General features: G+C 35.3%; 1 protein-coding gene across 2 annotated transcripts; it reads left to right on the top strand.

The window, feature by feature from the left end:
- Positions 1 to 2,690: 2,690 nt before the first annotated feature.
- LOC145674637 (uncharacterized) lies at positions 2,691 to 14,900 on the top strand. Of its 2 annotated transcripts, none has more exons than XM_081744854.1 (2): positions 2,691 to 3,015; positions 14,547 to 14,900. In XM_081744854.1, exons 1-2 carry the CDS (start codon positions 2,812 to 2,814, stop codon positions 14,559 to 14,561), a joined length of 219 nt encoding a protein of 72 aa, XP_081600980.1. In that variant the 5' UTR covers positions 2,691 to 2,811; the 3' UTR covers positions 14,562 to 14,900. The 2 variants fall into 2 exon arrangements, with proteins under 2 accessions (XP_081600980.1, XP_081600979.1); XM_081744853.1 differs by lacking the exon at positions 14,547 to 14,900 and adding an exon at positions 9,869 to 10,095.
- Positions 14,901 to 23,532: the final 8,632 nt, after the last annotated feature.

Here is a 23,532-nt window from a genome sequence, read left to right as displayed (position 1 = left end):
CCAATTTTTGTTTTTATGACAAATACATCCCGTAATGTGATGAAGAACCATGTCCAGCCTGTACCAGGAGACAGGCAAGGCTGGTAAACCATAACATGTACTGTACCCTCTGCAGAGCTGAAACTGCTTTGTAGCTTGTAGAATTCTCTAAATTTTGAATGTGTGTCAATACACCAGGTGGAAGCAGCTGTCCACGCTAGTATTCTGGCATTTTTCTCGTCATCAAGTCTTCAGGTAATGATTTCTTTGGCCGTTTTTGAGGGAGTTCTATTGGAGTATTAGATAGCTGTGTAGTTATGTGGCAGTAGTTAATGAAGTACCAGGTTCTGAAGACAAGACTATTATTTTTGCCTTCAGCAGTGATTCACCAGTTTGTTTATTTTTGCCTTCAGCATAGCGATTATTGAATTTACACGATATGATGTGCCACCATCTGTTAATGTTTGTTCTAAATTGTCACTGTTATCTTCAGTCAGTAGCGTAACATCTCTCTCTGGATTCATTTACACTAGAAATTTATCAGGAAGTGCTACATGTCCTTGTTTTTGTTGATATATAACATTTAGTGCATATTATGTTTCTAGTTTTTCAATGATATCATAGCTAATACCATGACCATGACTATTCAGGAGCCGTACAACTGTGTTGTTACACTGAGTGTTTACTACAGACGAGAGTAAAACACTTTTAGGTAGGTTTAATTTCACCTCGAGAATCATTATATACAGTTCCTGGGCCAAAGAATTCTTTAAAGGCAAAACCATTGCACTGCATTGTGTGGAATTAGATGAGCTACTGATTACAATTGTAACAAATGTATCTAATCTTGGTAGTACATATAGAGAAATACATTCAGGATGCAAGTCGTCTTCTGTTGGTGGCCATGGTAGCTCCTCACTAACATTTGAATTGTCTTTTCTTAGAGTTAGAGCTACAAGATGCAATGTTATATATTCTCCTTGCATGTTGTGTAAATGCTGCAATTCCTGTTGCCGTTTATCATTTTCTATAGCTAATTTTAACTTCAATGTTTAACGAAACTTGGTACACTAATGTTCTTCTATGTTCAGTACTAACATATACTAAGTTCTTGTTGTGTAATGATATTTGCCTCATAAAATTACTTCTTCTCAAGAAACTTTATTTTTCTCTTCTTCTTCTTCCATAACTTTGACAAACTGTGTAAAAAGAATAACTCGAGGATTCTTGACTTTGTTCTACTAACTTTTAAAAACTTCAAGAAATGAAATATTTTCACAATTCATTTCCAAATATTCAATGCTTGGCTGTGAGTCATTCCGTTTGTGTATTATCCTAACAAAATTTCTGTAACATGTGAAATGATACTTAGCTTCACTTGACACTAGGTCCTTAGTAGTAACCTAATACTGTATTTTTATAGTTAATTCTATTTGTTCAGTCTGCAACCTACAATTTTCATTTGCTGCTGAGCGAACTGTGTTATTAGCTCTCATATCACAACCGTCAGACAGTGGTTCACGTGTTTTTGCACCTTTAACATACTTTGTTCTCTCACAGAATGCACATACTTTTGGCAGGATATTTGGTGATACCTACTTGTCTTGCGACGTGGTCCCACATCTTGTGATCGAATATTTCTTTCTTGTATTTTTTGATACTTTTGTTTATGTGTAAAGTCCTGCTAGCATTCTTGGTGGTATCTAATGTGTGTACTACTGGCACAATCATCGCTGAGCTCATTTATTCAATATGGTGATTTACTCGGGTTTTTGCAGCATATTTCAGTCTCTTCCAGCATGGACAGCAGAAGAAAATTTTCTACGGGAGGCTCAAATCTCTAGTTGCTATATTACGTATGGCATTTTTTATTTGTATTAAGAAAATCTTAAGAAATTTAATAAATTTTCGTGAGCCAGAAGGGGCTCGGGCCCCACCATTCCCCTCTTTTCGGGCGCCCATGTCCAAGGCAGCTATCACATCGTTTGTTTCAGTGAGGTTAGTAGCAGATGCTAAACAGATAATGCACCTCCATCATGCTTCCATCTTGAATCTGGGGAGAAATATCTGTTAATATCATGGAATTTAATTCTCGAAATCAGTTATTATAACACCATCATGTAATCAGTTATTATTTTTTACTTTCCGCTTTCAAATTATTACGTAATGATCCTAAAACATATTTGAACCATTTTTTACAATGCACTAATAGATTCCTCGATCAAAAACCATGGAATAGAAACAACAAATTAATAAAATGGGTGTTGTTAATTGGGACAGTTACGACGGTTTTAAGAATTTAAGCCACCAGTTTGTTTTTGTCCGCCATTTTAAGAAAGCTACTCTTCCAGGATGGGCAACATGCCTTTTTCCACTGTTGGCACTATACGGAACAAGTTAAAGTATGTTTCAGCTACTCCCTTTAAGTGATGTTAAATTTTGCTGAATCTGACAGACTAATTCCGTAGAACAAAGTATAAGAGGTTTATTTCTTAATCTCAAATGCTCAGATATCAAGAAAGAAAACTGAGATCACATGAGTGTAGTGATCAGAGTGATTTACGCATATTTGAAACGCATACATACACTGTTAAAAATGATTTATTCAAAAATGAATACATTTTACTACTCAAAAAAAATTGAGTAAATTAGTCTCAATTTTGAGGAGAAAATAACTCAAAAAATGAGAATGAGGAAATTTAGTTGCATATTTGAGTCAGAGACTGGTTCTCAAAAACGAGTAATAATGTAGTCTTAAAAAATATTGTTTTATGATATAAATATATCATTGAATATCGTGAGATATAAAAGACAGTTTGCAAATGCAAGACTATGGAAAACAAGTACGAACAAGCTAACATAAGAGCACAAAAGTCCTTTATAATCCTGAACTATATGTTCTCATTCTGGCTGATGGAGGAACTACTTAGCGGATGGATAAAGAGAAAGTTAGAAGCCAACATGGAGATCATTCAAAACAGTGTTGTTTATTTATTAACAATATGTTATAAGACAAGAAGAAAGAGGATTTCGCAGGTAAGTACTGCTAGCAACATGAATTTAGTTTTAAGTGTGAATGCAACATTGCTTGTGTGCGATAATCGATTGACGGTTAATCACGACAATCCATTATTTTCCTTCGAAAATCATGAGTAATGCTTCAAGGTACTGGTTCCCAGATAGAATGCCCGGAAAAGTTGTTGTGTTAATGATATGCGACTTTCCAATATATTCAGTAAATGGTTTACTTTTTTTTTTTTTTTTGGTGAATTGGGGCGTGCAGGTTTACTTTTGGCGCTGCACTCTAAATAACTGTTGTTAAAATACAATTCTTTTAATAATTTCCTTCTTATTGTCCCCTAAAAGATTTGTGGCGGGTGACATGAAGAAACTCCCTTGCGGAAAGGTTCTAGATTACTGGTCCCCCATGTAGGTTAGTAGCTGGGTTGGTTTCTTTCTCTACTAAACTTTATACATTTAATCTACACAGTATTGCCGAGCGAGCGTTAGCTAGTGAAGGCGGTTTAGAGCCCCGCAGGGCACTTGTTTTCTGTCTTTATTATTGCTCAATGGGAAGGGGGACAAGTAATCTAGAACCTTGCCCTCACTTGCAGGCCCGTATCCACGCGGGGGTCTAGGGGGTCGGGCTCCTAAATTTTTACTGCCTGCCTAAAATGTTCACGGTAGGTTTGCAAATGAACTATAATATGGTTGGATTCCCCCCCCCTACATTTTTGGGCTGGCTACCGGCCTGCTCACTTGCACAGATAAAATTTCAAGGGACCACCAGAAGTATTAGTTGAAAAATTGCAATTCCTTTACGATTGCCATATAAATACGGATTCCGTATCTGTTGCATAAAAGCTACAATGTAAAAACAAACCACAGGCATTACTCGAGCAGACTGTTCTATCAAGTTTTGACACATTTTTTACATTCTCAGGTTGGGTTAAAGTTTTTTTTTCTTCTTTTTTAGCAGCACTAAATAACAAGCTCCAGTACTACATACAGATTAACTTCAGAAGGGCTCGATGTAAATACAGTGTGGACGTATGGCATAAACACGAACAAACTTGTGCTAGGTGGCAATAAAAGCATGAATGCTATCTAACCGAGTCAGTGCAGGACGAACCTGGTGGCACTGTTCGTAAGTTTCTTTAAGAAAATTTCCCTCGACTGACACAAACTTTTCACTTTATCAAATTTTCCGTTGTTTGTTGAGTGTCCAATACTTATGACAGAAGTTATGTAATAATTTTAATTTAGCTATTTTAATTTATTAAGGGAACTACCACCAGTGGCGTCATTTAGGGGGAAGGGAGGGATAATTGCACCCCCTAAGATTGAGATTTATATAGATTTTTTGAGTAGAATAGTAGTCAGTGAAAAACGCAAAATTTTCTTATATCAAGGGGTCTTTCCCTCCCACAAGCAAAATCTGAAATGACGCTTCTGCTACCAACCACATTTGTTTTATTCATTTACTTTTTCCTTCTATTTTTACGTTTACTTTTTTTTTTTTTTTTTTTTTTTTTTTGCAAAAGTATACACACAGCCAACAAAATGAAATATAGTGAAATCTTTCAGTTTAACATCCCATGATTATGCCTTTAGGTTAAGGGAGACGATGAATAAAGCAAGTGAATGATGATGGAAGAATGAGAAAGTGGGAGGAAACGGGAGTACCTCGACAAAATCCACGAACACAATGTTGCTTATCACAAGCTTGCTTGGGTGAAAATCGTACCAAGGAAACCATGCACCTGAGGTAAGCGCTCCCCACTGAGCCACCGTGCACCCCACTAGCTAACAATGGGTGCAAATTATGCTACTTGCAGCACACACAAACATTTGCAATTGTATTGGTTTATTTCTGAATAACAAAGAACAATTTAAGTAGTGATGTTCGTTAATCAGTCAACTAGAGAATTCCCCTGAATTTTTCACGTTTTATCGAAAAATTCCCTTTTTTCCTTTTTGCTAAATTTACCTATGAAATTTCCCTAGAGTAGGGAACTTTCCCTCAAACTACGAACACTACGGTGGCTGTTTCAGCTGAATTACTTATTGTTTAACACGGGTGTTGGTTTTGTTACTCATTGGGAAGTGTGGGAGCCTGAAAATGAAGGTATGCGAGTTGCACAGAAGGTTAGTTTTTTCGAGTTTCATGTCAATTCCTGCATTGTACCTATTTTTGTATTATTATTCATACGTCTCATCCATCACTGTCTCCCTTTACCGTCTGGTTAGATTCTTTGGCTTGGTGCAGTTCAACCTGGTTAATGTCTTGTCCGTACAATGCTGGGACTTTATACTAGTACATTTCAGTCAGGATATGAATCTGACAGTACAGTGCTTTTGAATCCGTCTTACCAAGGGCCGAGGTGGTGCATAGTGTTCTTCGTTCGATCCCAACTTCCGCCAAGTGAACTTTGTAGTAGACAAACACCGTGTGCGTGGGTTTTCTCGGAGTTCTCCTTTTTCCTCCCACTTCTTCATTCCCCCTGCGTACACATGAAAGAAAAGCACGTTGTTTAAGGGATACAGCTTTTTTCAAGCTTATATATATATATATATATATATATATATATATATATATATATATATATATATATATATATATATATATTCAACCACTACCTTCGTTTTCCCTGTAATGGAATCTACAATTAAGAATCTGCCTTGACAAGATTCAATACTTATGACTACTATGTACTATTCTACTCCTATTTCATATTTCAGGTTACATGTATAAATATGTACACAAGAGTCTATTTGTCATCAACACAACCCTACTTCTGGCAAAGCACCCATTTGTTTTTTTTTCTTTCTTTCTTTACATTATCTTTTTATAGTGTCTATTCACAAACATTGTTTTATTGTTATAATTCAATCACAGCAAATAGTAGCTTTTATATGCTTTACTTTGAAAAGTAAAAATAAGTCAGTATTTTGAAACACGTAATACCTTTTAAATAAACGTTCATGAACTCAAAATTGCACATCTTTGGCTTATTATCTTCACGTCTTAAGACAGTGATGGGCAAAGCATGGCCCGCGGATTAGATCTAGCTCCTTAAACGTTTCCACCCAGCCCACGACGTGATTCATTACCTGACAAATATAACTTCACTTCTGAGAATCAGTGGATTATACTTCCAGCCAAATTATGAGAAATGTTTAAAAATGCATTCAGAATACCATTTATCATATTCCCATTCATGATCTTTCGAGTAATAATAGAGCTGAGTTTTACAAGTGATACAATCACTGTTTTTTTTTAATTATATTGGCCCACCTATATATCAATAGTAAACAAAACAATATTTAGAATGTTTCTTTGATTGCAATTACATAACAATAATAACTACAAAAAAAATCACAAAACAAACATTTATAAACTTACATAAAAAAAAGTTGCTTTTGTAGTATAATCTTTTTGAGTAATGAATGGGGAATTTAGGTCTGAATATAATACGAATAATATACGGGAGTGAAACGTGATAACCCACAAATGTGTGTTCATCAAGATTTTACAAACACTTACACTTTTACGAACATTTTCGTTATTTGGTTTAAACCAGTTGTTTTTTTGAAAAAAAAAAACAGCTGCTTTAAACATTGGTTTAAACAATGGTTTAAACCAGCCAACCCTGATATGTAGTCATTAAGTTTCCTTTCTATGAATAAAGAATCTGTATTCTCAAGCAGTGGCGTAACTAACAGGCTCCCGGTATTTAAGTTTCGGAGTATAACTTTATAATGTTTGGATGTTAAAAGCACTTTGCAGAGTTTCTCCGTGGCTAAGCGGTTAGCGTACGCGCTCCTGGCGCGGGAGACCCGGGTTCGATTCCCGGCGGGAGCTAATGTGGTTCGGATTCCACGTTAATCAGTAGGTCCACGTCTCACATAGCCTCGCTGCTGAAAGGGACGCTAAACTGAAATTCAACTCCATTTAAAAGCACTTTGCAGGTTTCATATTACTGCAAGAGTACTCTACTTAGAGGAAAAAGAAATCACGGAACCAGCTATAATAGATTTAGTGAATTCTACTCGGAAAATGTATCGCCTTTTGTTGCAACAACTAACAAGTTTCCGATGAGTAGTGAAGAAACAATTTAGTGAAATTTTAACTTGGAATTAATTAGCCAATTATTTAGTCGTAGATAACTTCCTATGTTAGTAGTGTTCTGGATTTGTGTACTTCTTTGCAACTGTATCTCACTGTGCCTCTGACGAAGCCAATCCTGAGCGATCATTCAGTACACTAAAAGCCATCAAACTTTATATTCGTAGAACAAGGTCGAAGATGAAATTGAGCTTAACCCCGTAACTTGGGCTTTTTCTTGGAAGAACAAACATTAATTAGACCTCCTAAAATATGTCAAGTTGAGGCCCCCTAGAATAATGATGGCATTTGAAGTGAAATCCTTACTAAACGTGTTCGATACTTCTTGGGGCGCCAGTTGATGGTTTACTAAACTAAGATCCAGATTACATAATGCTACATCTTAAAGGAATGTATTTCGTTCAGATAGTGGGGCAGCAGAAACATCTTAAATTATTTGCAATGCTTTTGAAAATCGTACGGTGCTTCACAAGTTAACTAAATGAGACAATATGTTGAAAGCCTTACTAAATATATATTTTGTCTGGGGCTCTAATAGGACACATTTTACTGAATGAGGCTAGGAACACATTTTCGTTTCATTTTTTTTTTCCTGTTATGTGGTAAACCTATTCCAAGCTTTATTTATAAGTTCCTGTTCATATCACATCATACAAAGCAACAAAGTTTTAATCAAATGAATCCTATCAAACAACTGGGGGCTTAATTGGGAGGGCAGTTTCCCCATTCCCCCGCAAAAGTTACGGCATTGGTTGAGCCCTTTGCCAATCCTGAGCACTGAAAGCGAAGAATGGCACCACGTTGGTATTGAGAAAGTAGTCAGCGAATTACTCTCCGGAAAAAAAAAATACGCCGGTTTAGAAATATGTGAGCAAGTTCCACAAGTTTTGACGAGTTTTCATATGTTAGTTGTAATGTGAACGTTAGGAAGAAATTATTTCTGCTCTTGCCTTTGAGGTGAGCGGTCCCAGGTTCGACTCCTGGTGGGGACACTCGGCCGAAAGAGTGTAACAGCTTTTTCAGACCTGCCATCTTGAGTGAAGTCTTTCTTGGGTTTCGTTCATTCATACCATTCAAATGCCGGGATGGAGGTACCTAATATAATGGTCCCAGGCTGCTTCCTTCCTTTCCCAATCCTTTCTTCCTTCCCTTTCATCGTACAGTGGGCTCGCTCAGGGACGTCATCCTTCATACGGGATGGGCTAACGTGGCCTTAGATGCCGACAGCCCAGAAATCTAATTCCTAATTCCTAGAAATTATTTCTTTTAAGAAACTTTTTAGTCCCATGTAATTGCTTAATAATAATAATAATAATAATGTGCAATTTTTGTATATTAGCAAGTAGTGTCTGACTAGATGGAAAAATAACTCTACTACAGTATAAATTGTACGTGTGCCATGAACGTAGAAACAGGAAGAGCCCTTTTGACATTTTCGCGGATGGAGGGGGGCATGCATTCTTAGTTACGCTACTGTTCTCAAAGCATTCTAGTAATTTGTTTAACAATTGCTAAAAAAGTAGAAATCGAATAACGGTGAAATTTTATATAACTTAGAATTTGTGGTGTGATTCATTGTTTCTTTCTTTCCTTTTTTTATTCCTGATCAGAGGATTTTACTTATGTTGGTGACTCATAGCCTTTCTTAAAACTGTTCGATGTATTAAGTGTTGCAGAACAAGCATTGATTCAGGAAGCTCCGCTAAAAGACGCCACTTATGTTTTTTTTTTCGTCACACATAAGCAGAAATGACTAACTTTCAGGTTTTTTGTTTCCTTGTCTTGCATACATGAAACAGATCGAAATGTTTTTGGTTACCTTTCAATTTCCTTATTTTTATAATCTTATTTCAATTGATATTAATCCTTCCAGAACGTGACAACCCTACTATTATTATAAAGATCGCCATAGACGAGTCAGGCCTCAAGTCTTTCATTTGATGTTTATTAGGATCACGCAAGTGGGATATATATATATAATATTGTAATGTTAGTACCATAGGTGTTCATTTTACTCCGACCTCACTCACCTTCATTCTCACAGTGAATTGGCCCTCGCCCTCACCTTCGAAGAGAGTTGACCATCGCTCTCGCCTTCGTGTTGGGAATTTGTCCTCGCTCTAGCCCTGACAGTGACAGTTGGCCCTCGCCCTCGCTGTCCAAGCTTGTCATCGCCCTCGCGTCATTATGGTTGAGAGAGAATTTGAGGGTGAGGATGCCCTCGAGAGGGCCATCCTCGCAAGGGTAAACACCTCTGGCTTAGTACGTCCGTTACACCGCTCAATAACTCTTCAACAAAAGATAATTTTAAAATTGTTTTCTGCAATCAACAGCTAGATAATTATCTCGGAGGAGTTCGTTAATGGATGTGATCCACCTACTTGTAGTGATAGAAATAAACCATTTCCGGTTAACGTTGATCACTATAGAGCATAGACAGTAATCTCACATTGTATATTTTTTAATCGATTAAGCGTCCCTAGAATATATTCCATTTCCACTCTAATCACTCTGCTAAAACACTAAATGGTAGATCTACTACAACTTCTGGTTTCAATATTAATTGAAGAAATATTGCGTAATTCTCTTTACTGTCTTTACCAGAGTCTATATTATCGTATTTCAATTGATACTAATTCAAATTAGAACGTAGCAACACTAATATTATTCGAGATATCGCCATACACGAATAAGATTTATAAGTATTTCATTTTATTTTTATTTCTATTGTCACTAATTACACAATCTCTTTGTTTCCAGGGAGATGAAGACATAGACACATTTATAGCAAATGAAAAACTTCTGGGAGGATCTCGTGTCCATTGGCAGTCGACACAGACTGTTTTCCAACGAATGCATACATCTGTCATAGTACTTTATAGGCATATTCAGAGGGTTCATGTATCCTCATTGTCTTATCTAAGTTGTTATAAAAATTGTGCTCATGTATAGACTTAGAGTTTATTATTTGACAAATAAAAAATAGAATGTACAAACATATTTTCCTTTAATCAAAATGAAACTAATATATATATATATATATATATATATATATATATATATATATATATATATATATATATATATATATATATATATGTGTGTGTGTGTGTGTGTGTGTGTGTAACGTCGCATGATTATGTTTCAAGGCTAAAGGAGAAGGCAATGATAATGAAGTGATGCAATGAAGAAAGTAGGAGGAAACGAGAATACATCGAGAAAACCAGTGCACATAAAATTTGTCCACCATATCAGGCTTACTTGTTTAAAACTACGCAAACCAACATCACGAAAAGTTTAAGTTACAAGGAGCTTGTGTGTTGATTAAATTAAAATTCTCATCTATGCTATTTATGCAAACAACAGGTATCAGCATAAAAATGTAACCTTGCAGATTCAAAATTGAGTAAAAAAGTACTTTAACAATTAGATTATATTAGTATTCAAAAATAGGAAGGGGAGTATCTATTCTGCTGCCTTGTTGGCACAGGGAAACTTCCCCAAAATTACAAAGGTAGATGAATTTCACACTGCACTAAACAATTTATAGTAAGTACGCCTTCTACATATTAATATTGATGTTAGACATTTTCATCTTCAAAGCTGGGAAATAGAAGTAATTTTTGAAGTACTCGTATTTTTTCAAAAACTGATTTCTATTTTCCAACTTTTAAGAGGAAAATGTTTTAACTTCAATATTAATGTGTAGAAGGCGTACTTACTATAAATTATCCAGTGCAGTGTGAGAGTAATCTACCTTTCTAGTTCCAGGAAACCTTCCCTGTGCCAGCAAGGCAGCAGAATAAGTACTTTTTTCTCATTTTTGAATACTAATAAAATCTCATTTTTGAGTACTTTTTTACTCATTTTTTTAAAAAAAACCCTTCTCATTTTTGAGAAGAGTTTTTCTTAAATTTGAGAGGAAATATTCTCAATTTTTGAGAACGTGTGTTTCTCAATTTTGCGGCTATCTGAGCATTTCGAATACTTTTCTACTCACTTTTGAGTATACATGTTCTCAATTGTGAGGAGAGCATTACTAGTTTTTGAACAAAGAGTTTCTCAATGTTGATTACATTCATCTCATTTTACGGTTAACTTTCTCATTTTTTGAGAAAATATGTTCTCGTTATTTTTGAGAAATAGCAGTTTCTCATTTTATTTAAGAATATTTTATCTCGCTTTTAAGAGAATTTTTACTCAAAAGTGAGTAAAATTTACTCAAATTTGAGTACATATTGTTCTTATGTTTTGAACACCCACACTTTCTCACTTTTGAGAACAATGTATTCGGAGCTATTCTGAGAACACAATGTTCTCAAATTTGAGTCAATTTTACTCATTTTTAAGTAAGTATTTTTAACAGTGTATTATCAACATTTGCTGATCCATTGCTATATTAAGGTCTTTCCAATACTTTTTGACAACCATCTATGTTGGGTAACATGTTTCCTAGATATTTGCAGTAGTACTTAATTTCGTCACACCACCTTGTATTAGAATGCTGTGTAGGTCACTTCTTGTCACTTGTGGTATCCAGTAAAAAAGTTCTTTTTGTCTATCTTGTACGGGTTGTTTCCTAAGAGAGTTATATCTATTTATCTACTTATCCATCTACTCTCTCTCTCTCTCTCTCTCTCTCTCTCTCTCTATATATATATATATATATATATATATATATATATATATATATATATATATATATAACCGGTTGTTAAAAAATTAGAATAACATCACTGGTTGCTAGTAAAAGGCAAGAAATCTTAACAAATAAGTTACTACACGATTTTGAAATATATGTTTATATATGTTTAATATATTTTAAACTGTTCGAAATGTTTAAAACATGTTTTTTATGTGAGTTTAAAAAATGTTTAAAACATTTTAAACATCTTTTTCATGTTTCAAACACATGTTTTGTTCCTTTTCTTTTTTTCAAAAAAAAAAACTTTTTTCCAACCCTGATATTAAGATTAATGCTTCGACATTATGGAGCTTCAACAAGTAGCTAAAGGAAAGCCCACACTTGGTGAAATATATTTTGTGTTCTGTGCTTCGAGAAATATTAGGCAATGCGCAAGGATATGCATATTTAAAAAATCGAGTAATTTACATTACAATTTTCTTTTAAGGTGATACTCTCCATGATATTTCGAATTTGTCACAATTTTTAAATAATGTTCTTGAGGTCAATTTTCATTGATTTTCTTTCCTCATGCATGAATATTTACTTGTTATGTACCATTTGTATCTTATTGTCTATTTTAGCTAGATTAATATTTAGTATGGTTAAAGACATCCCAGCTATTTGTTTGTTGTGATTTTACTCTTTTTTTTAACTTTTGTCTCGGTTTTGACTTTAATATATTTATGTTTTGTTGAGCAAAATTACCTCTGACCTCTACTTGACCGTATAATATTCCACAATAATTTTTAATTGGGTCAATCCATTAGAAGTGATCAAGCATGTGCCGCCCGATCATCTCCAAAAAATCTAATTTTTTCATGAATATTTATCCTATATCAGGGTACTTCAAAACCACAATTAATTAATTTTTACATCCCATTGCGACCCAGGGGATGGCGCCATTTTTATTTTAAGCGTTTACGTTGTTTTGAATATCTCAGCATGTATTTGTCCTACTAAATTGAAAATTGCTGGACGTCTCCAACTCGTGCAGAGCAAAAACTTTGATCTATTATCATTTTTTCCTAAAACCACCTGAAGGGGGTCAAATCAAGGTCTGCAGTAGCAAAATTTTTGGACATTGAAGACATGTTTGGAAGACGAAACAACTGACGTAGAGGTCTGAATTTATGTGCGCACGTACTCCGATGTCATTAGTTAATACACAAAAATTTATAGACCTGTAGCTGCTCCCAAAGGTCTGGAAAAAATCGTAAATTTGGGGAATTATGTTAAATTAGCATATTTCACTGTCCAATATATCCAATGGGCCAGGATTAAAAAATCTGAAATTTTGGGAGTAGTTAGTCGTTTAGTATATCATAACACTCAACAAAGCGCGTTTCGTGTTTTTGAGCAGAAGGGGTCAAAGTGTTAAGTAATGACGTTTACATTAAGCACACAGTGTTTACTGCGAGTAATTATTCACTGACTTGAGAATGTAGATCAAACGAAAGGACAACAGTGTCCTGCATGAGTTGACAGTTAAAACAAGCATAAACATGTTTGAGTATCATTGATATAGCAATGATTATAGGAGTTTCACAACCGGGAAACATTTTAGGAGTAAGCTAATTTGAAAATCAAATGAAATCTTTTAAGTTTTACGTCCCACGTTTATGTCGGCTAGGTTAAGGAAGATGGGTGATTGAAAGAAGTGAATGAGGATGTAAGTGCGAAACGGGAGTACTACAAGAACATCCACAGGTACGACGTTGTCTACCATAAAGTTATTTGGCAAGGAATCGAACCAGGTACTCTACACACCAGAGGTGAACGCTCTACCACTGAGCCACCGCGCCCTTCTAAGCTAATTTTGAGTTTAATGTAAGCTTTAACGGCGATGCTATATAACATGGTGCTATCAGTAATATAAATTTAGCTAAGATTGCTTTGGATCTGGTTTTCAGTTCAACAGCAAGGTCGTATACAACATGACGGTACCAATAATATAAGTTTAGCTAAGATTGCCTTGAAACCAATTTTTAATATGACGTAATGTTTAGTAGCGAGGCTATATAAGACGGTACCTACTGATTAGAGCAAAGTCCGATCCAATTGAGCATCAGCTGGGAATTGAAGTTGGATCTTTAACGCAAAAGGAGCGCACGCTAACCGCTTAGCCACGAATTGGCTGACTACACTTCATATTTTATGCAGTTATTAAAAAAATATATAAAACACAACAATTCTACACATCGCAACATTTACTAGCGGCAGGCATGCAAGTTGCAGGACCGACGTCTATTAGCTTTGATTTCAGTATAACGCTCCGTTTAGCAACGAGGGTATATGAGACATGATCCTATTAACGTAATATTTGGAACATATAAACGCCCATTGGGAAACGAACTCGGAACTCCGATAGCAAAGACATGTACGCTAATTGCTTACCAATGGAGAAGTCTGAATTGTGTTAAGAATATTGTTGATTGATTTTAAGTTTACCAGCAAGGCTATATGAGACGTGAACCCACAGATTAAGGTTGAATCCGAACCACAAGAACTTCAACACAGAATAAAACCAACGTCCAGCATACTAGTAAACCTTTTTATGACAGTTTAGCTCAGAGCTGTATATATGTATTGCAAGCTAAAGAAACTGATACTCTACGTGGTTAGAATAACAGAAGTATTTTTGGTACCATATTGTGCATATTAAAAACAAAAATTGTAACTTGTAACTTACAACTTATAACTATCATGTGGAAAATATGTTGTACTAATAACGCTTTTTATTTTTCGTTTTAGAAAGATGGAGAATAACAGGGAAAAAACTATTTCAGAAGAGTGCAGAAAATAATTAAGCAACTGCTTTAAAGAAAGATGTAAGAAAAGACTTGTGCAAATCCAGTGACTACGCTTGATTATTGTGCACAAAAAATACAAAACAGAGGGCATAGAAAATCTTATTATTTGTCATCAGTATGCCCTCTAAATAAGGAAAAACAGATGTGGCATTCATGCGAAGAATGCATTAATGAAACATTATTAGCAGTGTATAGACTAAAAAACACAACAGAATGTAAGCCAGAAACAATTTTGGGGATCAAATGGGACTTAGAGGGGAGGGAGTGTAAAGTGCCGGAAGGAAAATAAGAAGAAGAAAAGAGAAATGTGGATGTGGGGTCTGAAGATGAATGGGAGGAGAATATGTAATTGTGGGGTGTAAATACTTGTAAATATATATATATATATATATATATATATATATATATATATATATATATATATATATATATATATATATATATATTGTAAATAAATGTGTGTTGGTATTGGGTAAAGAGAAAATATGATTTTTTTTCTTTCTATGAATTTTATACCTCTTTTTAAAACCTAAAGTAACATCATTATTCAGCTTTTGTTACTTTGATTGAGTTACTTAACAGTGCTGAGGTATTTTGATAATAGTGTTAAATATTGTGTGATGATACATATAGTTTTCTTTCATATACTACAAAGTGTACTCTTACTTGAAAAATTATGGTAAGTTTGATTGACGGATAAATTTTGAGTTTATTATCCCTTTTCAGCATCGAGGGTCTAGTTTCGTCTAAATTCTCACAGTAACATTACTCGTAAGGATTAATCCGAGACATATAACCTTTCACCTGGAATCCAATCCCCGGTCTCCAATGCCAAAGGTTGGTGCACTAACCACTTAGCCAAACGCATGAGCACTAAACAGTTAGCCATGAAAGAACTTCGTATTATTTTTTTATTTTGCTTGTTGTACAGGTCTTACACGATTCAGCAGTATAAAACAAACTATAATTTTTAAAAAATCAAAGGCTATATGAAACATATCTACAATGAGAATTGAAGTAGTACTTATCAGGGTTTTCAAGTAATGATATAAATTCAACTTAATGCTGGTTGTTTAGTGATGGTGGTAAAGTAAAATGAAATCCTTGAATTTACGTCCTGGTTAGGCTAAAGGAGACAGTGATTATGAGATATGAATGAATTTCGCTTTATAAAAGTATATAAAAAGTGGGAAAAAACTCATGCAAACAGAGTTTGTCCACCACAGAGTTCACTTGGTGCGAGCTGGGATCGAACCAGGGACTCCAAGCAGCGGAGAAAATTACAACTGAGCACCACTCCACCAACATTGAAATCTGAGATCAGGTTCTTCAATAGTTGATTGAACAATTAGCTATCTTCTATAGTTTTGAAGTTTCGGAATCGATTTCCGTTGACTGTGTATTGAAATGAAATGAAATATTTACTTTATTATCCTACGATTATGCACCAAAGCTATATTAAGGTTGAAAAGTGTATGAAGAAATTGTGAGGAGAGGGAGAATCCCAAGAAAAAATCCACGAGCACGATATTGTTTACCACAATCTTATTTGGTCAACGATTGAACCTTGGATCCCAACCATGTAAGGTGAACTATACTTAAACAGGTAGTTTGAAATATGTTCACGGAAAAAGGAAGGAAGTAAAGTAAGCTATAAGTTGTATGTTAAGTCCCATCTAACATTTAACTTACGAAAACTTGGCATGTTTTTTTGAACTTGTGACCGGTTGTACATAAGCTGAAAACAGTCTTATTTTATTAGATAAACTAGATTAAACTACATAGTAGATATTTATTTGACATAATATTTGGGTGGTAGGAGTGAGAAAAACTTCGGTTAAGATACTCAATAGTAGTGTTGATGATGGTGTTCAGCAACGAGGCTATGTGACACGTGAACCTACAGCTTAATGTAAGATTTGAACCGTTGGAATTGTGTTTTCATACTAAGGACCTGGGTGCTAATAGATTAATTTTGTGTTTTCTTTAAAAGTTTAACATGATTTTCATAATTTTAGCAGCTACGTGTGCCGTGGCCCTAAAGTGGATTCTAAGCTTTTCCGGGAAACTGGGATGGGTTTTTATGCTTAAAACACGTACGCTAACTGCATAGCTATGGAAGAACTTTGACGATGTATGGAACCGTATGATTATGATATTTAAGCTAAGACAGCTGGGTAATGCTTACAAATGAATAGCATTCCAAACAAGAAGTGAGCACTTTACCATTGAGTCACCATTCGTATAGTTACAAAGATGTATAGTTTAAAATAGAAATCTTCAATGACAACTTGTTGATTGTATTCATTTAACGTCCCTTTTCAAGACCGAGGATATTTTCAGAATTACATTTCCTCGTGAGGAATAATACGAACCAATGATTTCAACACCGTGGATATATTTTGCATAAGCTTACAAGACATTGTTCGTCAATCCAAACATCCTAATGCTTTTTCCAATGGTATTAAAATCAAACGCGATAACCACTAGGGTAATAGAGAGAGGAACGTTTCGCTTGTATATACATTCGAGTAAATTATACCTAGGTTTGTGTAGAATACACTTATTATTTTTGATGCTTAAAAACATCTTTATGAGATTTTATATATTTATATTAGTAAAACGTTGTAAACATGTAATACAAACACATATATAGTGATCATTATCGGTATTTTGCCATTATTATTTGTAGACAACTGAAATCTTCCATGGCAAAGGCAGCTTCTTGGTTTTAACACTATTAAACAGCTCCTTTGCCTCCTACCTTTCTTTCCTGACCTTCCCTCATAATACAGCTTCTTCTTAATTAATGTCACAACCAGTTTTCTTATTCGTCTTAGTAATAATATGTAAAATTGTTCATTTCTTAACCACCATGTGTGACATAATCTCTTTGTTTTCCTATTCTTCCTCATATCAACATTTCAAATCTTGCAATTCGCTTTTTTCAATTTTAATGTTTCAGTCAGAATGCATGCAAATATTCGTTTTCTCAACTCTTTATTCAAAGTTCCAGAAAATAATATTTCCTTTCTCTTAAAGGCTTCTACTTTTGCTAAATACATACAGGGTGTTTTAAAAAGACACGGCAAAAATTCAGGGGCAGATTCCTTACGGGTAGACAAGTAAAAATGTTCATATGAACATATGTCCGGAAATGCATCGTTACAGAGCTATAGCAACTGACACCACCTGACGGTGTGAAATAGTCACCTTCTGTCCGGAACTGTTTCCCGACGTATTACCAGAGTGTCGTGTGTGAAAGAATATGCAACACAGGTTCGAACGAAATTAATTAAGCCGATTGCGCGTTGAATGGTACAAGAATCAGAAAAAACACTCGCAAATAATGCATAATAATTGGTACTTTTAATGTCCGTATTGGAAAGTGCAAGTCTAATACAAATGGCAGTGAGAAAAGCAAAACGTCATAAAGTCCAAAGAACCATCATCAAACAAGAGTTACAACCACAAACAGTAAATTGTGTGCATCACCAGCGCCACAAAATCGATACTGTAGTACCTTACAGTAAGTGCTGAAAATGTCCTCCTTCTGCCCGAATGCAAGCTGCAGCCCGCATAGATGAACGAACGCGTGCCCAAATACCAGGGGTGTTCCGTAGTCGCTGGCAAGCTGCTTCGATACGAATACGAAGCGTCTCCTCAGTATCCACAGCAGATGCGTAGACCAACAACTTTAAATGTCCCCACAGGTAATAGTCCAATGGATTTAGATCTGGTGAGCGTGGAGGCCAAGCAACTGGTCCTCCACGCCCTATCCATCTGCCAGGGAATACGGCATTTAGATAGTGCCGGGCTGTAATACTGAAATGCGCGGGCGCACCGTCATGCATAAAATGTAAAATTGGACGCAGAGCCTGGGGTACAGTATCCAGTACATCTGGAATGTGGGTTTCCAAGAAGTCTCGATAGTTGTTTCCGGTCAGTCTCGGTGGGAGTATGTATGGACCTAGGAAAGTGTCGCCGACAATACCACACCACACATTTAGAGCAAACTGTTGTTGATGTCTTCTTTGACTGATCGCATGAGGATTATCTGGCGACCAAACATGTGCATTATAGAAATTGAAGATGCCGTCACGTGTGAACTGCGCCTCATCTGTAAACACTATTGCAGATGCGAAGTTTGGATTGACGGCACACTGCTCGCGGTACCATTGGCAAAAGCGCACTCTCGGCTGATGATCGGCTGGCGACAAAGCCTGCACTCGCTGAAGGTGATACGGATACAGGTTCGCTCGCCGACAAACACGCCATATCTGTGCGTGAGGTACATGCAGTCTCATACCTACTCCTCGTGTGCTGTCCTCCGGATTGTGTCGAAAAGCATCCACTATCTGCTCTTCTACCTCGGGGGTCATAGCTCTTGGTCTGCCACTGTTTCCAGCAGCATGGGGCGCAAAACTTCCATACTCACGCAGGCGGCGATGGAGGGATTCAAATGTTTTTCTGTCTGGAATGTGACGTCCGGGGTATCTCTCCTGGTACAGACGCCGTGCTTCTAGTGAATTTCCATCGGCCAATCCATATGTGAAATGCATATCTGCTAATTCTGCATTCGTGTACATGTTTCACTTCTGTCCTAAACACCACTGTCTATTGATACGTACATACACTTGCTCCACAAACACGTATTCCCGTCTTCCAAAGCACAAGTTGTAGTCATTTTTCCCGTTTCTGTTCCACACCACTAACTGCAGTCAATTCTCACCACGTCGTCTATTCCACAGCACAATTTGCTTACTTTGAATGTACACTTCTGTTTCACAGCACTACTGTCACTTCAGCTCACATTGTACCCAGCTCCAATTACAGTAACTTTTCTGTCTTAAATACCTTCGAGATGTTAATGTTGCAATGGCCTCCTAGACCTGAGAGTGCGTCCAAAGCTTCATGCACATTTCGGCAAACGCTATGTTTTAACTTGTAACTAATCTAATTAGAAATGCTGTTCATCAGCAATGATTCTTGTTGTCAGCCATGGTACTCCTCCACATCTACTCGCGAGACATCTTGCGTTCAACATTTCCCTCCTTCATTCCTTGGGTTGTAGCTCCTGCACGATGCTTTCGGTATGGTATTTTCTTATGCCTGATGAGCATGTGTAATTGCATTTTTGGGTGCGTTTTTCTCACTGCCATTTGTATTAGTGTTGCACTTTCCAATATGGACATTACAAGTACCAATTATTATGCATTATTTGCGCGTGTTTTTTCTGATTCTTGTACCATTCAACGCGTAATCGGCTTAATTAATTTCGTTCGAACCTATGTTGTATATTCTTTCACACACAACACTCTGGTGACTATTTCACACGTCGGGAAACAGTTCCGGGCAGAAGGTGACTATTTCACACCGTCAGGTAGTGTCAGTGGCTATAGCTCTGTAACGATGCATTTCCGGACATATGTTCATATGAACATTTTTACTTGTCTACCCGTAAGGAATCTGCCCCTGAATTTTTGCCGTGTCTTTTTGAAACACCCTGTATATATAAATGTTTACAACAGACTAACAACTATGAAGAAGCGTGTTAATGTGTGTACGAACAAAATCATAAATAGTCAACCTCAGAAATCTGCTGATAACAACTGAAGGCCCCGTCAAGCAGAAATAGTAAGGTATATTCTTGAAAACTTAGTACATATTATATAAAGTAGCATCACATAATAGAATTTTTGATTAGAGCCCTCAAAGTAAGTGAAGAGCATACAACCAACTTGAGTTTTCAAGTATAGGTATGTTTCATACTACTATGGGATAAATTTATCTATAGCTATAGTAATGCATAGAGTATTGGTAATCGAAACTCATTAAAATAAAGACCTCATCTGTTACAAGATAACGGAAAAACCACTGGAGAGTTTGAAGTACATTTCGGAAAATAGCATTTTTGTTTGACCAACATTTTTAGAAGTTTTACAAATAATAGTACCTACATTGAATGAAATACATTTTTGAATACAATTAAAATTTCAGTTTAGGTAGATGTAGATTCAAATGTGTATCCTGAAGAGACAAAGAGAATTAAATGTTTAATAAAAACATTTAATCTAGTATAAAGAATATAAGAAATGTGTGAGGACAAAGCAAAGTCTTTTTTTTAAAAAAAGGTACAAAAACACTTTATAAAACTTTTAGACTACTCTGTATTCTGTGGAAGAATACATGGTAGTTGAAAACATTCATGTTAATTGTAACAATCGTCTAGTTTCCACTGCTGGGAACCGTTTCGAGACATAAATTAAGCACTCATTGAAAAAACGTGCAAATCTTAATTTTTCTCAGAGATCAATACTATTTTTATTGAAATAATACATTTAAAAATCTTCTTTGCATCATCGATAAGGCAACTATCTTCTGTATCGGGACAATACTTGTATGTATTAAGCCTTAATATGTAACAACATGCAATTTAATACATAGTAGAACAAATACGTGGAAATATTCACATGTATGTCGCCATCGAATATATAATATACATGTTCTCTTCTTACCAACTTGGCGACAATATTCTTGCTCCTTTTTATCACTAATCTTTCAGCTTAACATTAACGGTAATGCCCGTCCGTTTATTTAATTACATTACTTTAAAAAGTTCAGTTTAAAAATGAAAAAAATTGTTGGAACCCAGACAAATCCCACACACACGATATCACTGGGCAGGGATCGAACCAAGGGCCACACGCAACAGAGTTAAGCGATGTACCACAATGTGTCTTTAACCTTTATAGATATGTTTTCATCCTGTATAGATTGTTAAATTTATGTGGAAAATGTATGGTCTGATTTTTTCTTTTTTTAATTTCATATGAAAGTTATTAGATCACGAAAAGTCCACAAACAGTGTAATATAACATGTAAAGCATCTTTGTTACTAAAATATATATTCTGTAATGATTTGTTTATGTTGAAAAAATGGTCTTCTTCTTTATAATGATCGTACAATTACTTATCAATTCATATCTGAATCACGTCATAGTAATTATAATAAAAATTTTAAAAAAGAGTAGATGAATTCAAAAATTCAAAACAGAAATAAAAGCAAAAATAAGGACAACAAACAAAGGATAACACTCATTAACAAACTTACTGAAGCTGAAATACGTATCTAGAAATGCCGAAACTACAAGACCAGTCATAATGTGTAAATCAGAAGTATAGGCACTAACAAGCAAGATAAAAGAAGATGGGAAAAGTACACTTTTCTGTTTTTCATAAACTGCCCCTATCCGGAATTAATTCTGGATTTTTCAATTTAAGCATATATTAGGCATTCTGATATAATGATGAAATAAGTTATGAATAAATGTTAGACAATATTGGAAATTTAGAAACTGTAATTGATTTGAACTTGACAAATGGTTTTACCAAAGCCATAAATAGTTGATGTGAACCTATGATCAGTATCATCATACACAGTGAAACCATAAAGCTCGACTAAGACATACCAGTAAACATTATTATTATTATATTTCTTAAAATGTGTAATAGTCAAAATTAGAAAAATGATTACCAAAAAGAGTTAGCTATGCTGAAAGTAAGAAAAATGACTATTAGGAAAACTTAAAACTCGTTCACGAAAAATTAAATGTTAACCAAAAGCAAGGCAGTTCGGAATACAACGATGTCGTAAATTTTCAAAAGGTTGAAGCTTTAAATATGTAAAATGATAATCATACCTGTTTCTATATGCTTGTGAAACATTAGCTGTTTACTTTGAAACAAGGAGAACATAGACTCACAAGACGGATGTAGGAGGAATGACTGAAATTTTTATAATGATAAATTCAAATCACTCATCAAACAGGGTTAGGATTTCAAATTAGGAAAGTAAGTCGGTCCGATTATGTGCTCAAAATGGGAGAAAGTACAAACGCCTTTCAAACTCTTGAATAACCATTAGGAAGATCAGGGATAACAATATTAAGATTAATCTTGCAGAAGTAGGAATATATAGTATAAACTAGATCCAACGAAAGCTTATTTTAGTTTTTTGTAAAGGCTACAATGAACTTCCGGGATCCATACAGTTAGTTATTCTGTTGTTATAAGAAAGATTTGGTGAAAATCAACAAAGTATAATTCTATTGATGGTCAGAAATATTGATGTTCAAGACATAATTTTATGAGAATATCAAAAGACGCATGGTAAGACGTTTACGAAACTACAACATTTTTTTCAATATTTATGAACAGGCGACTAATAACAACGATTTTACTAAAGAACTGATAAAAATATTCTTAGAAAAGGATATTAAAAGGTTTTTACTTGAATATATTGTTTATAAGTAAAACTCAAAGTGCTGAAAAGTATTAAGTGTGTGTACGATTGACAGAACTATGTTTCAATGGTTATAGTGTTTGACATCGTAAAACTGTTAGCAAGTGATTCTTACTGTTATAACTCTTAAAAGTTTAGTGTGCAGTGCTGTGCAGTGGATTAATATTAATAAACATTTCTTCTTCTTCTGGATAGGAGGGGGTGGGTACATTTCGAAGAAGTGACTATTTTTATTAATATTTTTATTCTAACTGATAACAGGGGGCCACGGTGGCTCAGTGGTAGAGCGTTCACCTCTGGTGCTTGGGGTTCCGGGTTCAAACCCTGCTCCCGCGAAGTGAACTTTGTGGTGGACACACACCGTGTGCAGAGTTTCCTCGGGGTTCTCCCGTTTCCTCCCACTTTCTCCATTCCACCATTTCGTTAATTTCTCATAATCACCGTCTCCTCTAGCCTAACCGGCATAACCGTGGGACTTAAAACTCAAAGATTTCATTTCATTTTCTAACTGATAACAAGTGATTTTTGCGGTTATAGCTGTCTAAAATGAATTGTGTACACTGTAAAACACTGGATGGCTCTTAATAAAAAGGAGGAGGACATGTAAATATTGTACATATAA

Source organism: Thermobia domestica, chromosome 17 (genome assembly GCF_964235325.1).
Source record: "Thermobia domestica chromosome 17, izTheDome1.hap1.1, whole genome shotgun sequence".
In the NCBI taxonomy this organism is placed as follows: domain Eukaryota; kingdom Metazoa; phylum Arthropoda; class Insecta; order Zygentoma; family Lepismatidae; genus Thermobia; species Thermobia domestica.
Note: the sequence above shows the minus strand (reverse complement) of the source record. Positions and strands in the feature narration are given on the sequence as shown.